This window comes from Acomys russatus, chromosome 5 (genome assembly GCF_903995435.1).
Source record: "Acomys russatus chromosome 5, mAcoRus1.1, whole genome shotgun sequence".
Taxonomy (NCBI): Eukaryota; Metazoa; Chordata; class Mammalia; order Rodentia; family Muridae; genus Acomys; species Acomys russatus.
Genome location: NC_067141.1, coordinates 49,938,202 through 49,951,274, shown reverse-complemented (window position 1 = coordinate 49,951,274; position 13,073 = coordinate 49,938,202). Strand labels below are relative to the sequence as shown.

Below are 13,073 nucleotides of genomic sequence, written 5' to 3'. Positions count from 1 at the left end.
GCAAAATTACAGTTATGAAGTAGCAACAAAATAATTTTACCATTGGGGCAGGTCACCAAAACATGAGGAACATCAAAGGGTCTCAGCAGTAGGAAGGTTGAGAACCACTCCTCTAGTGTGTGTCTCTGACCAAACACCTCCGTGCTCCTTACACAGCCTTCTGTGTTGTTTTTGCTTTTTCTTTTCCTGCTCAAGCTTTTTGTATAGTGCTTAGGAAATCATTGTTAATGAATACCTTTAATCCCAGCACTTGGGAGGCAGAAGCTGGTGGACCTCTGCGAGTTTGAGGATATCCTATTTACCCAGCAAGTTCTAGGCCAGCCAGGACACAGTGAGGCTCTGTCCCAAACAAATAATAACAAAGAAACTATTGCTAAATCATGGTCCTGAATATCTGTTCCTATATTTTCTTCTAAGTGGTCAAGAATCTTAGCTTTTGTGTTTGTTTGTTTTGGATTTTTTTTTTTTTTTTTTTTTTTTTTTTTAGAGACAGGGTTTGTCTGTGTAGCCTTGGCTGTCCTAGACTCGCTTTGTACACCAGGCTGGCCTCAAACTCACAGTGATCTGCCTGCCTCTGCCTCACAAGTACTGGGATTAAAGGCAAGCACCACCACCGCCCAGCAAGAATTTTGGCTTTTACGTGAATGTCATGACGCACTTTGTTAGAGTTACTACTCTATCTAGCCTGAAAACCTCCAGCCTTACTTCTGTCCTTCATTTCCATGCTCTCTTCTTGCAGGAACTGGTAGCTGAGAGCATGGGAGAGGAGTGGAGAGGTATTCTAGGGTCTCCGTTCAAGAGAACCAGCCCATTCCTCACACACCAAGTGTTCAACAGGTTTGTGTGATGTTGATGAATTCTGCAGTTGGTGTCCCAGCAATGAACCAGGCAGCGTGGGGGAGGGTGCTGTTTCTGATGCTGACGTATTGCCACTCAGCCAGGCTCACTAATACACCCATGCCAGAGAGACACTATCCCTGATGAGAGCCAAGCAAGCCTTGTCTCCTGATAGCGCTGCTGTACTGGTGCTGTGCCCAGGAGGGGAATTCAGAGATGTACTTTCTAAGTTCATCTCAGGAACCCTGTCCTCGCCCCAGGGTTTTCTCACTCTTGAAGGTGTGCTCTGAGCTCCTTAGAATCTTTGCCCTTTCCTCTGGCATGCAGTCGGCTTGTCGTTGGAGTCGGGACTCCTTTCTTATTTTGTGTGATGGACCAGCACGACTATAATTTAATGGCTTCCCCCTTGTGTTTTATGTTCACAGCTATCACTCAGAAACCAACCTTGTCCGGTATATGAAGAGACTAGAAAACAAAGACATCTCCCTTGTTCACAGCATGATTCCATTGGTAGCTGCTTTCGGCCTTTCTTCTCACTTCTAGCCCTACCCCAATTCCCCCCGGGCAGCATATATGATACAGTACAAGAGGGGAGAAGCAAAACCGTGTGGGGAGGCGGGAGGGTTGATAGATGGGCCATAGAAAATCACTAATGGGATGCTCCTTGGATGTGCTTCTTCAAGGGATCCTGCACCATGAAGCTCAATAGCTCCTCCGAACTCACGGTGAGTAGGTCGTGTCTATGAGGTGGGTACTTAGGGGCAGGTTTCTAGTTTGTACAGAAGTGGATGACAAAAGTCTATGTCTTTATTATACAACCCAGCTAGCTTACAAAAAGGGAAAAAAGGCTAAAGGGAAAAAAGAGTGAACCTTCCGGTGTCCGTTCCACAGGATGGGTCCCTAGGTGTCTCTGGCCTGTGCACTGGTCCGGCCTGTTCGCTGATCCTCTTCCTGATCCGATCCACGTGGGCTCAAGCCTGGTCTGACCCTGCTGCTCCTCTCTCTGTCCCCTCCACTTGCCTGTCTGTCAGGTGCAAGGGGTGGTCTCTCTTTCTCCCATTGAGGGTGGATTAGAAACATAATAGTCCAGATGGAGTCCCCAGGTCTGCTTCCTGAATTCCAGGCCCAGGATGGCTCCACCCAGTCTATTTCAAGGTTAATCTCAGGGAGTATCCTTGGTGTGTCCAAGGGCAAAGCCCACCAAGGCTGCTTTCACCTGTGATAAAGTTTACAATCCTTCCCACAAGTCTATCTAGACTTAATGGTCCTTTCTTTGTCATTCTGCAATCCTGGCAGAGACCCCTATGTTTCTCATAACTTGATCAGTTAAGTTTATAGATAAAAACTGAGTGTGGTGGTCACACCTTTAATCCCAGCAGAGGGAGGCAGATCTCTGAGTTTAGGCCTAACAACCTGGTCTAAAAAGTAAGTTTCAGGACAGCCAAGGCCATTCAGATAAACTCTGCCTCAGAAAACAAAACAACAAAGTTTATGGATAAAATTTATTATTCTTATTGACAAATTATCTCAGGATAGTTTCAAAGCCATTGATATAAGCAATCTTCCTAGCTCAGCATCCCAAGTACCTGGGTCTACAAGCATATGCACCATGCCCAGCTTTGTAAAATAGTTATTGCTATTGTCCTGTATGATTTTGTTTAGAGTGTGGTGTGTGTGTGTGTGTGTGTGTGTGTGTGCGCGCGCGCGCGCGCGCGCTTGCATAGCATGGCGCATAGTGGTTCTCTCCTTCTATTTGTGGGCCCCAGGGATGAAAGCCAAGTCACAAGGCTTCCTGAGAAGCAATTTTGTCACTGAGCCAACTCTGTAAAATTAATTTTTAAAATAAAATAATAGGGTGACTAGTTTTTGGAGCTTGTTTTTTGTTTTAAATCGGGGCTTTTAAAACCTTCTTTTTATGAGTTTGTAGTTAGCCTCAGAGGTAAGTCTGAGACTGTTAAACATGGGCTGAAGGCTGGCTTAATAGTAGAATACTTGCTTGGCACTCATGGCTCTGGTTTGCTTCTTAGTTACAACAACAAAGAAAAAAACTTTAAAGGGCTAAACAAACTTGACAGGTGCCTGCCTGTAAGGAAGGCAGAAGCAGGGAGATCTCTGTGAGTTCGAGGCTAGCCTGGTCTACAATGCAAGTCCAGCACAGCCAAGGCTACACAGAAAAACCCTGTCTTGAATAAACCAACCAACCAAAAAACAAACAGAAAAGCCAAACAGACAAATGAAAATATAACTCTTTCTAGAAATCCATTCACAATGTCAGGGGGAAATTTGAGGTTCAGATTTATTCTCTGTGTCAACAGGGATTTAATTGACACGTTGTTGTGATAGGTCCTTATCTTTGAAAGGACATGGTTATTTCAGCACAGTTGACTCATTCCCTTTATTTCTCGGGATTCTTCTGATGTTACAAGTCATTTCAGGCAAAGCAATAGGTTTTGGACTGGACTAGGAAGGGTCTTTTCCTATTTACATTTCTGTTCGTGGCTGGTTCTATGAAGTGAAAAGAAAATAGTATGTATGCATATGTACACATGTAAGTCTGTTTGGAGACCTTCGTGCTCCTGGATAAGGTAGAGGAATGTTTCTGTGTGAGCTTTCTTTGTGGTTGTTGCATTCCATTTGTATAGTGTAGATAGTGATAGTTTCTTATTCCAGCTAGGCTGGGCAGAGGAACTAAATGCATATGCTAAATGCCTGGAGAGCCCCTGGCTCCCTGGTGCCATTCTTGCTGTTGGTATATTGTCATCATCATTATTAATATCATTCTTACTTTTATAATGTACATGTGCTTATTTTCCTCTTCATGCTCTTCAGCCCATCACATGGAAGGAATTTGCTAACATCCACCCTTTTGTACCACTGGCCCAAGCCCAGGGATACCAGCAGCTTTTCCATGAGCTTGAGAAGGATTTGTGTGAGCTCACAGGCTATGACCGAATATCTTTCCAGCCTAACAGGTAAGGGCTCCATTCCCTCTTGTTAGCAGTTGTGTAACACCCACCTCCAAAAGGCAAAGCATCCTTTCACTGTATCCTATTTTCGTTATTTGTTACCGTGTATCTTTCTGAGTTGACTAAGGGGTGTGGCCAGAAGTCCAAGATGGCCTCATTTACATAGCTGGAAATTCAATGATCATTTGTGCGCTGGGAGAGAAATTGGAAATGTTGAATAGGACCTTGGTTTTCCTCCATATGAACCTCTCCCTGTTCTTCCATGGGCCTCCTTAGAGATAACATGGTGCCTGAGTTCCAAAAGGGAATGTTTCAGGTGAAACCATGCAGACTTACAAAGGTCTCAGGCCCAGCCTCCCGAGCTACACTGGATGCTCTGAAAGCGAAACATGGTGTTTCTGTTAAGATGAATTATCCACAGAAGCTATGAGTGAGCGAAACCACCAGACAGTTTCACATGAACACTTTGCTTAATATTGAGAAAGTCATCACTGATCTTTCTGTTTCCCTGGGATATTTAGACACTAAATGCAAAAAATGGCAACAAGTTTATAACTGTTGGGCATGGTGACATGCCTCTGTAAGTGTAGCAGTCGGCAGGCAGAGGTAGATGGATCTCTGAGTTCAATGCCAGATGGTTCTACGTAGTGACTTCCAGGCTAGCCAAGCCTACACAGTGGCTTTTATCCTCTGTTTGCTTAATCCTTATTTTTTCCACTTATTTGCTTAAAGTATAAACCCAGAGGACATTTATAGCCTGGCCACGAAAAAAGCCTAATACTATTTAATTGCCTTTCCATTTCCCATTGAGTTCAGCATGGCTGGCTTCAGCTTATTTCCAGAACTTTCTTTGCCATTCGTAAAATCAGTCAATAGCACGCAACAAATATACTCTAGAAACTTTTGGTTCAGAATTATGATGCAATGGTTAAGGCAGACAGAAAACAAGAAGTATCTCTTCTAGGGACACAAAGTGAAAGACAGGCCAAAGTTATTGTTTGTGTATTTGGCTTCTAAAGTTGAGGAAGTTACTGTGCTGGCTAGTTTTATGTCAACTTGACATAAAGTTTCATGTCAACTTGACCCAAGACACAGTCATCAACATAGGAGGGAGCTTCAGTTGAAAAAATGCCTCCACAAGATTGGGCTGCAGGCAAGCATAGGCCATTTTCTCTTTAGAGATTTGACACTGGTGGTTGGGGGGGGGGGGGGGGGGGGGGGTTAGGGTGTGTCTGCAACTCTTAGGGGTGGGGCTACCTCTGGGCTTGGTGCTTGTGGGTTCTATAAGAAAGCAGGCTGAACAAATCACAGTGAATGAGCCAGAAAGCACCACCCCTCCGTGGCCTCTGCATCAGCTCCTGCCTCCAGATTTGAGTTCTTACCCTGACTTCCTCCAGTGATGAACAGCAACATGGAAGTGTAAAAGGCAAATAAATCCTTTCAATCTCACAATCTGTTACCAGTTTTTTGTTTTTTTTCATTTCTTTGGTGGTTGGTTTTGTTTTAAATTTTGTTTTATTATCTCATATATGATGTCCCAACTACAGACAGGTTCCCACTCCCTCCACTGCCCCCACCTTCTCTCTCCACCTACCCCTGCCTCCCCTCTCTCCTAAATCCACCTACAGGCCTCCCAGGGACATCAACCAATCAAGCAAGCACGACACAACGAGCTACAATATGACCCGGCACATGCCATCACATCAAGGCTAGATAAGGCAACCCAGTAGGAGGAAAAGGGTCCCACAAGCAAGCTAAAGAGTCTGGGGGCAGTCCCCGCTCCCACTGTTATGATTTCCACAAGAGCACTAAGCTACTCAGCCATAACATATGCAGAGGATCTAGGTCAGACACCCACAGGCTCCCTGATCTCCCATGAGTCTCAGTCAGTTGATTCTGTGGACCCTGCCTGTTCTTGTAGTGTCCCTGACCCTTCTGGTTCCTCCAACCCTTCCTGCCTTTCCTCCACAGGACTCCCCGACCTTCACCTGATGTTTGGCTGTGGGTCTCTTGTTTCTGATCCCATCCGTTTTATTTGTTTTTAAATCAAGCCAGGGTCTCACCCTGTAGCTTATGCTGTCCTCAATTCATAGCAGTTCTCCCAACTCAGGTCTCTAATGCTGAGAGCATAGGCCTGAGCCACCGTGCCAGCTTCAGCTTTTTAACTATTATAGTCCATAATATAATCTTCCCTTTAGGGAATATCTTAAACTTATTATTAGTGTAAATTATTAATTGATTGTTAATTGATTGAGAAAAGAACTTACAAGTCTCATAAGAAGACAAGTCTTCTGACCAGCCTGGAGACTCAATATGTAGACTAGACTAGACTAGCCTCAAGCTCACAAAGATCTGCCTGCCTTTGCCTCCTGGGGGCTGGGATTAAAGCTGTGTGACACCGTGCCTGTCGTCGTCATCACTTTTGGTACTTGGTTTGACTGAGGGCGTCGTGCAGTCTAAGTGTGCAGTCTACCATGGCAGTATTCCTCAAGCCCTACCACCTTTTGACTTGTACAAAATACAATCTCCTGAGTTGGGTTGGACGTGGTGGTACACTGCGATGATCCCAGCATTGGGAGATGGAGGTAGGACATCAGGAGTTCAAAACCAGTCCGGGCAACACGAGACCCCGGGGTGGGGGTGGGGGGCGGAGGGAGGACCTGAGGATAGCCAATGCTTAGCTTGTTCTCCATGCCTGAGTTCTATGTTGCTTTGTGTGTGTGTGTGGAGGGGGGTGGGATATGTGGAAATATTTCTCACAAAAAATAGTGGCTACAATGACAACCGTCTCCAAATATCCCAGAGCAGCCTTCATTGGGCAAATTTCTATGGTGTCCGTGAAACTGGACAACATGTTTCCCTTTAGGTACAAGAAACAACTAAACATAGAAACCTAGATAAAACTAAACTGCCTCTGTGGCAGCCACTTCTAAATCGCAGGGTTTTCACCCATGATTCCTGGCAAGGGGGTGCTAATTTTAAAAAAAAATAAAATTGCGCTTTATTACATCCTTAAATTTGTGTTCCACTCTCAGGAAAGGAAACTTTAGCTGTTACAAACTACCCCCCTTGTCTCTGTGTACAGTTTATTTATTTATTTATTTTTAGTTCTTCCTCAGTTCGCATTGTCTAGCTGTACTTGAACACCAGCGTCCATGTATGCGGGGACTGACCAGCCATGGAACAGTGGGGTCTCCTCGGCTCCAGCTGCTTGCCAGCTTGTTGGTTCTCGACCTGTCACTCCTGTTTCATCTAGCATATTAAATTTCTTAGGGACTCTTCGAAGAATTAATACTGGTTTTAGATGAGATTGCCCACTAGTTTCCCCCTCACTCTGCGTTAGAAAGGGAAACACACAGCCACTCCTTCCTCTGCCCCAGTGACTGGAGAGGCAATTCAAGCCACTGCTCGCTCAGCACAAGGGGTCAGTCTGAGGCTCGCTGTCCCTTAACACCACTCCCTCGCCGACTGCTGTGTGGCTCCAAGCTGTCGCCCTTTCATTTCAAATAGATGTTCAAACCACTGTCTTACACGTTCCCCTCCATTTGAGATACTTTTTGGGTGCTCTCCTCCTGGCTTATACAAATGAGTATTTTTCATAATACTTTTCTACCAACAGGTGGCGCTAATAACTTTATTTAAGAATTCCTCTGTGGTAAGCTTCATATGGCATTGGAGCATACTTCCAATATGTAGATGAAACAGCTGATATTAAGAGTGCCTAAGACAAAAGCCAGTCAGCCTTTCCAAGCTTTCACATAGTGCTCTTCTGCTGGATACTGGCTCTTCAGTACACAGACACTCACACACACACACACACACACACACACACACACACACACACACACACTTGTTATTTGTGTGTGGACACACGTGCCACAGCACTTGTGTAGTCGGAGAACAACCTGCAGGAGTTGATGCTCTTTTGCTTCCACCATGTGGGTACTGGGGATAAAACACAGGTCATCTAGCTTGGCAGCAAGCTCAAGGTTAACTCACTGCCATCCCCTCCCCCCATCTATACCTGCCACAAAACAAGATGAGTAGATGTTATGAGAAGAAGCAAGTGGTAAATATAAAATACATTTTTAAACGCTTCATTTTTTAAAAAATGAAAATATCTACATCACCCCTTCACCTTTGCTCCTTCCAACTCCTTCCAACCCCTCTTTCTCCCTTTCAAATTCATCCCTCTGTTTTTCTTTGTTACACACATACACAATCTGATGAGTTCGTTTAGTGTTTGCAGGTATGTGTATGACTTCAGGACTGGATGGGTAACTGACGAGGGTACCCATCCCTAGGGAAGACTGCTTACCTGCCGTTCTGCCCAGGGGTGGCGCTCCATGAGGTTTCCCCCTTTCGTGTTAGCATGTCTACTGTGTTGTCTTTGTTCATCTCATGTTTAGGCACCCATATGGGTGAAGTTTCACGGGTGTGGCTTCCCGTCATTTCTCAGAGACACAATCCCTCGGCGGCAATTTTCTTATTGTTCCAGCTTTTAAAGTCTTTCTGCCCCATCTTCCTCAATGTATCCAAGCTTTAGGTTCCGGAGTTATATTACAGGTGTGTTCACTGAGGCTGAGCACCCCACGGTCACCGGTTCTCTGCATTTTGACAAGTGGTGGTTTTCTTTGACAAGGGTGAAAGCTACATGTAACTGGAGTGTGTGTGGATAAGTGCTTAGCCTGCAGTTATGAATTATGCTGATTTAGTAAATTGGCTTTAGTACATTCTCCAAGATCCATGACTTCACTAGCCTTGTGTAGTCAGCTTGTTTCTGGTGTTAAGTATGATTTCCATCTGTTAGGCAGGCTCTAAGTCCAATAGACAACTGTTGGTTACCTCCAGGATATGAGTACCACTATACATTTTTTAAAGACCCTAACTACAGGGGAAAGGATGGCTTAGTGTGTAAATTGCCTGGACTGATGGGGTAGAATTCACTTCGGAACAAATCTCCTGAACAAGCATCTGTTTCAGAGCTACTTCATAAAGATACAATTCTTTAGACGCCTAGTTCAGATCATACTTTCAAAGCATCTCGTTAGTTGAGATAAGGCAGGTACATAGTGTGAGCACTGCAGAAACTTTCCATATACAGTAGATGTAGAGGTTGATCTTAGATCATGGGAGCATGTCAAGTAAAATGCAATGAGGTGGGTTTTTTTTTTTTTTTAATGATTTGTGTGTGTTTGTCACACACATATGCGATGTTTGTATGCGTACCCAAGGAAGTCAGAAGAGGGTGTCAGATCCTCAAGACTGCTGTTTCAGAAGTGCCCCTGATTGCTGAACTATCTCACCAGACCCTGCAATAAGGGTTAGCTGGAGGAAGGTCATCCATTCACCAGTCCGTGCTTATCTCGTACCCTTTACATCAACATCCTTGGCACGGAAAACAGAAATAAGAACAAAGCGGACCAGAACCTTGTTGTCAGGGACCGCCAGCCTCTTTCGGGGCCTCTATGTTGGAAATAATCCACCACTATTACGGTCTGGAGATTGTAATAGTCTCTACCCTGATCCCAAGAGTTTGCTCTTGTGATTCTCAGTCTTTGGGACAATAGCAAACTCAAAGAGCGATTCTATTTGCAGAGGAAACCTGTGGCTCCTTGACTCAGGCCGACACCATTCTGAACTTTCCATCAGCCACCGTTAGCCCTTTTGGGCTTGCGACACTCTAACCTCAGCTGTCAAATGACGGTATTGGAGGGCTGTGTCTCATGGAGTGTGGAATGTTGGACGAAGCATTGTGCTCGAGGCAGAGAAGCCCTTTACTCACTTCCCTTCCCTTGCTCCCTGGAGTACCAGGATGCAATCCCTTCGCATTTGACTCAGCACTGCTCACTGGGATATCAGTCATTAAGAATGCTCTTCAAATGGAGCTAGCGCTTCTAGCAGCCACACAGATACAGGCCTGGAACAATGCCATGATGAGAGCGTGATGGGTCTGTGGAGAGAGTGTGGCCTTGGCCTGACTCAGTATTTGATAATATTAGAAAATTTTTATTATTCCAGGTGTGATCACTATTCTGCAGTTACATTTTTAAAGTATCTTTCCCTTGAAGTATACACATTGGTTTGAGCTGATCAGACATGAGCCTGAGATTTGTTTCATAGTTGCTTAGTTCAGCCTAAAGGGTTCTGTTGGGTGGAAGACCTATTTAGAAAGGAGACTGACTATAAACTGATCCTTATATCTTCTCCTTTAAAAAAAATGTATTTATTTATTCACTTTACATCCTGATCGTAACCCCTCCCTTCCTCTTCCCCCATCCCCTCTCCCTTATTCCTCAGAAGTTGGGAGCCCCTACCAACCACCCCAGCTTATCAAGTCAGGACTGATCATGTCCTCTTCCCCTGTGGCAAAGCAGCCCCGCCAAGGGAGACTGATCAAAAAGCAGACAACAGAATCCATGTCAGAGACAGACCCCGCTCCCCTTACTAGGGGACCTACACAAAGACCAAGCCACCCATCTGCTACATCTGTGTAGGGGGCCTTGGTCCAGTCTTTGCTTGGTCCTTGCTTGGTGCTTCTGTCTCTGCAAGCCCCTCTGGGCACTGGATAGTTACTCTGTTGGTCTTCTGGTGGAGCTCCTGTCACCTCCAGGTCCTTCTCTCCTTCCCCCCACTTTCCCACAAGACTCCCGATTGCTCCACCCAATGTTTAGCTATGAGTCTCAGCATCTGCTTAGATCTACTGCTGGGTGTAGCCTTTCAGAGGACAGCTATGCTAGGCTCCTTTCCTCCTTGTTAAATCTGGGTACTGGGTTCCTTGTTTTCTCACAATTATTTTTTAACCAGCCAAATTCTCATGAAACCAGGTTTGTTTGATGGTCCTGAGTTGACAAGCCAGGCCCACATTTGGTTAGTGCCAACCTGCTTACTTTTGTTCCTAGATGAACTCCAACCGTAACTACTTAAAATGGGGTCAGTGGTAAATCTTGAATGAACAAGTGAAAGTCTAGAGACCACAGTCATGACCTTTGTCCTCTTGTCTTTTCAGCGGAGCCCAGGGAGAGTATGCTGGACTGGCCACTATCAGAGCCTACTTAGACCAGAAAGGAGAGAGACACAGAACGGTGAGCATGGTCAGGTGGGGTTTACTCCCAGTGGGTGGTTTCAGGCTCTCAGGACCCTTTTGGTTCTGTGGGATCTACCTTTGCAGCCTTCGTGGGAGTGGACAGGGAAACATATAATCAAGAAATGCATTTCTGTGAAGGGACCATCATGACTTTTGCCTCCAACACATCCCCCATCATCACTGGGAGGGAAAACATTAGGACAGAAAAAGGCTTTTGTGCAAACCCAGCATATGGAACCAGGCAGCTGGCCATGGACCTGTTCTTTAAGGAGAGAGAAGTGGCCAGTGGGACTGTTGCTATTGCCACCCTAGCTCTGGGCTGAGGGTAAGCATGGTCTGGGTTATATGTAGCCTCAGAAGATGCTTACTATTGAATAAATAATGTTTCCCCCACGGCCTTGTTCTCCGCACTAAGCATCCGTGATGTCGGGGAGCAGATGTATTTCTGCTACAGGCTTTGCTTTGGGCATGGGAGTCGAGTTTACAAAAAGGACTCCTTAAAAGATTCCAGCTGGTGCTAGTAGGCACAGGAAGATGTGTTGTGATCTATCCAAAGCCTCCACTTACAGCCAAAGGAGGCCTCGGTACCCAGGCCCTTCCTTTTGGAGGCCAGCTCTGTGCTAGGGTTTCCACTGAGCTGTGGAGCAGGAATTCTTAGAAGAATTATTACAGGGTAGGTGTCAGGAGAAGGACCAAGACCCTGACTGCTCCAGGAGAGTTCCAGAAGGTTCTTACCTTAGTGGGTAATGTAAGTGAGTTATAGCCCACGCCCAGGCCCTCTCTGAGTTTATTTATGCTAAAAGGTGTTTTTTCTCTCCTTCCATCATTACTCATCCATACTGAAAGTGTGTCTTCCAGTTGGGATAGGTTTGGGGGGTGGTGCTAGAGATGGATTCCAGGCCTTCCCAGGCTTGGGCAATGCTGTACATCTGAGTTACATCATCAACAGCTTTTTGTTTGTTTGTCTAATATTATACTATTATTACTACAGACTAGGCTGGCTTCATACTCTCTGTTTGGCTAAGAGTGCCTTGACATCCTCACTCAGCCTCCTGCCTCTGCCTCCCAGGTGCCCCGCTTGGTTTGATGTCTGATTTGTTTGTATGTTAGTTGAGGGAGGGTCTCAGTACATAGTTCAGGCTGGCCTTGAACTTGGAATTGTTTTGCTTCGGTACCCTAGATGCTAGGTTCACAAATGTGTTCCATTGTACCTGTCATTTGAATTGATTTTTGACAATCTTTGAAACAAGCCATTTGTGAATCCAGAAAATGCTGGACCCTGCGGGTGCACAGGGGCGTGTGGCAACCAGAGAGACCTAGATGGTGGCACAGGAGATGGACATGTACATTTGGGTTTGTTCACTTGTCTTCTTCTGACCTGCATCTCTTTAACTTTATGAAGAAAGAAAGGGTAGTCTAGATCCATGCATGGTCTTGAGACCTCAGACTCATAGAATCCGAAAGGGAGCTCTGAAGCTGAAAAGTCAAGTGAGAAACACCAGATGACCCATTCCTGGTTCCTTTATGGTCCCTAAGTACATTTAAGCCTTGGACTTTCTTGTCATTGCCTCTTCACTGTTGTTTGGTTGGGGACCTGGAAAAGGGCCTGGTCCTGCTGTGAGACCTCCACACTGTACAACCATTGCTTGACAGAGAAGCCATCAAACCAGTGGCTCTCCACCTCCCTAATGCTACGCCCCTTTAATACAGTCCCTCATGCTGTGGTGACCCCCAACTATAAACTTTTTCTGTTGCTACTCTATAGCTGTAATTTTGCCATTGTTAGAACTGGAATGTAGATTTTTATTTTTATTTTTATTTTGTTGTTGACAATAGAGGTTTGCCAAAGGGGTCCCAACCCACAGGTTGAGATCCGCTGTACCAAACCCACACTGGCAGTGTCTATGGAAGGTCTGGGACTAAGCAGAGGTAAAGGGCCAGCCATAACTCAGGGCTTTTTCCTACTCTGATACTTGCCAACCCTCAGTGTTTGCCTATGTCTGCACCCTGACACCAGGAAATAGTAGCTCTGATATAGGAACTGGGAGCCAATACAGAAACTCCAAATGAGAGATCTTTTTTTAATTGGTGACCATGATCCTCAGTTTGTGGCTCTTTCTCCCTCTCTGAGAATCCCTCCTGTGGCCCCGAGTGTGACATCTTCCCTGGCACTGATGTGCACA

The 13,073-nt window shown here is 45.4% G+C and overlaps 1 protein-coding gene across 1 annotated transcript in view; it reads left to right on the top strand.

Annotated features, from left to right (window-relative positions):
* Gldc (glycine decarboxylase) overlaps nt 1-13,073 on the top strand; it is an 84,673-nt gene that overhangs the window by 47,255 nt on the left and 24,345 nt on the right. The window contains exons 12-16 of the mRNA XM_051146327.1: nt 740-837; nt 1,263-1,347; nt 1,521-1,562; nt 3,667-3,809; nt 10,813-10,888. Coding sequence (XP_051002284.1) covers nt 740-837; nt 1,263-1,347; nt 1,521-1,562; nt 3,667-3,809; nt 10,813-10,888 — 444 coding nt within the window. The remainder of the gene's footprint in view (nt 1-739; nt 838-1,262; nt 1,348-1,520; nt 1,563-3,666; nt 3,810-10,812; nt 10,889-13,073) is intronic.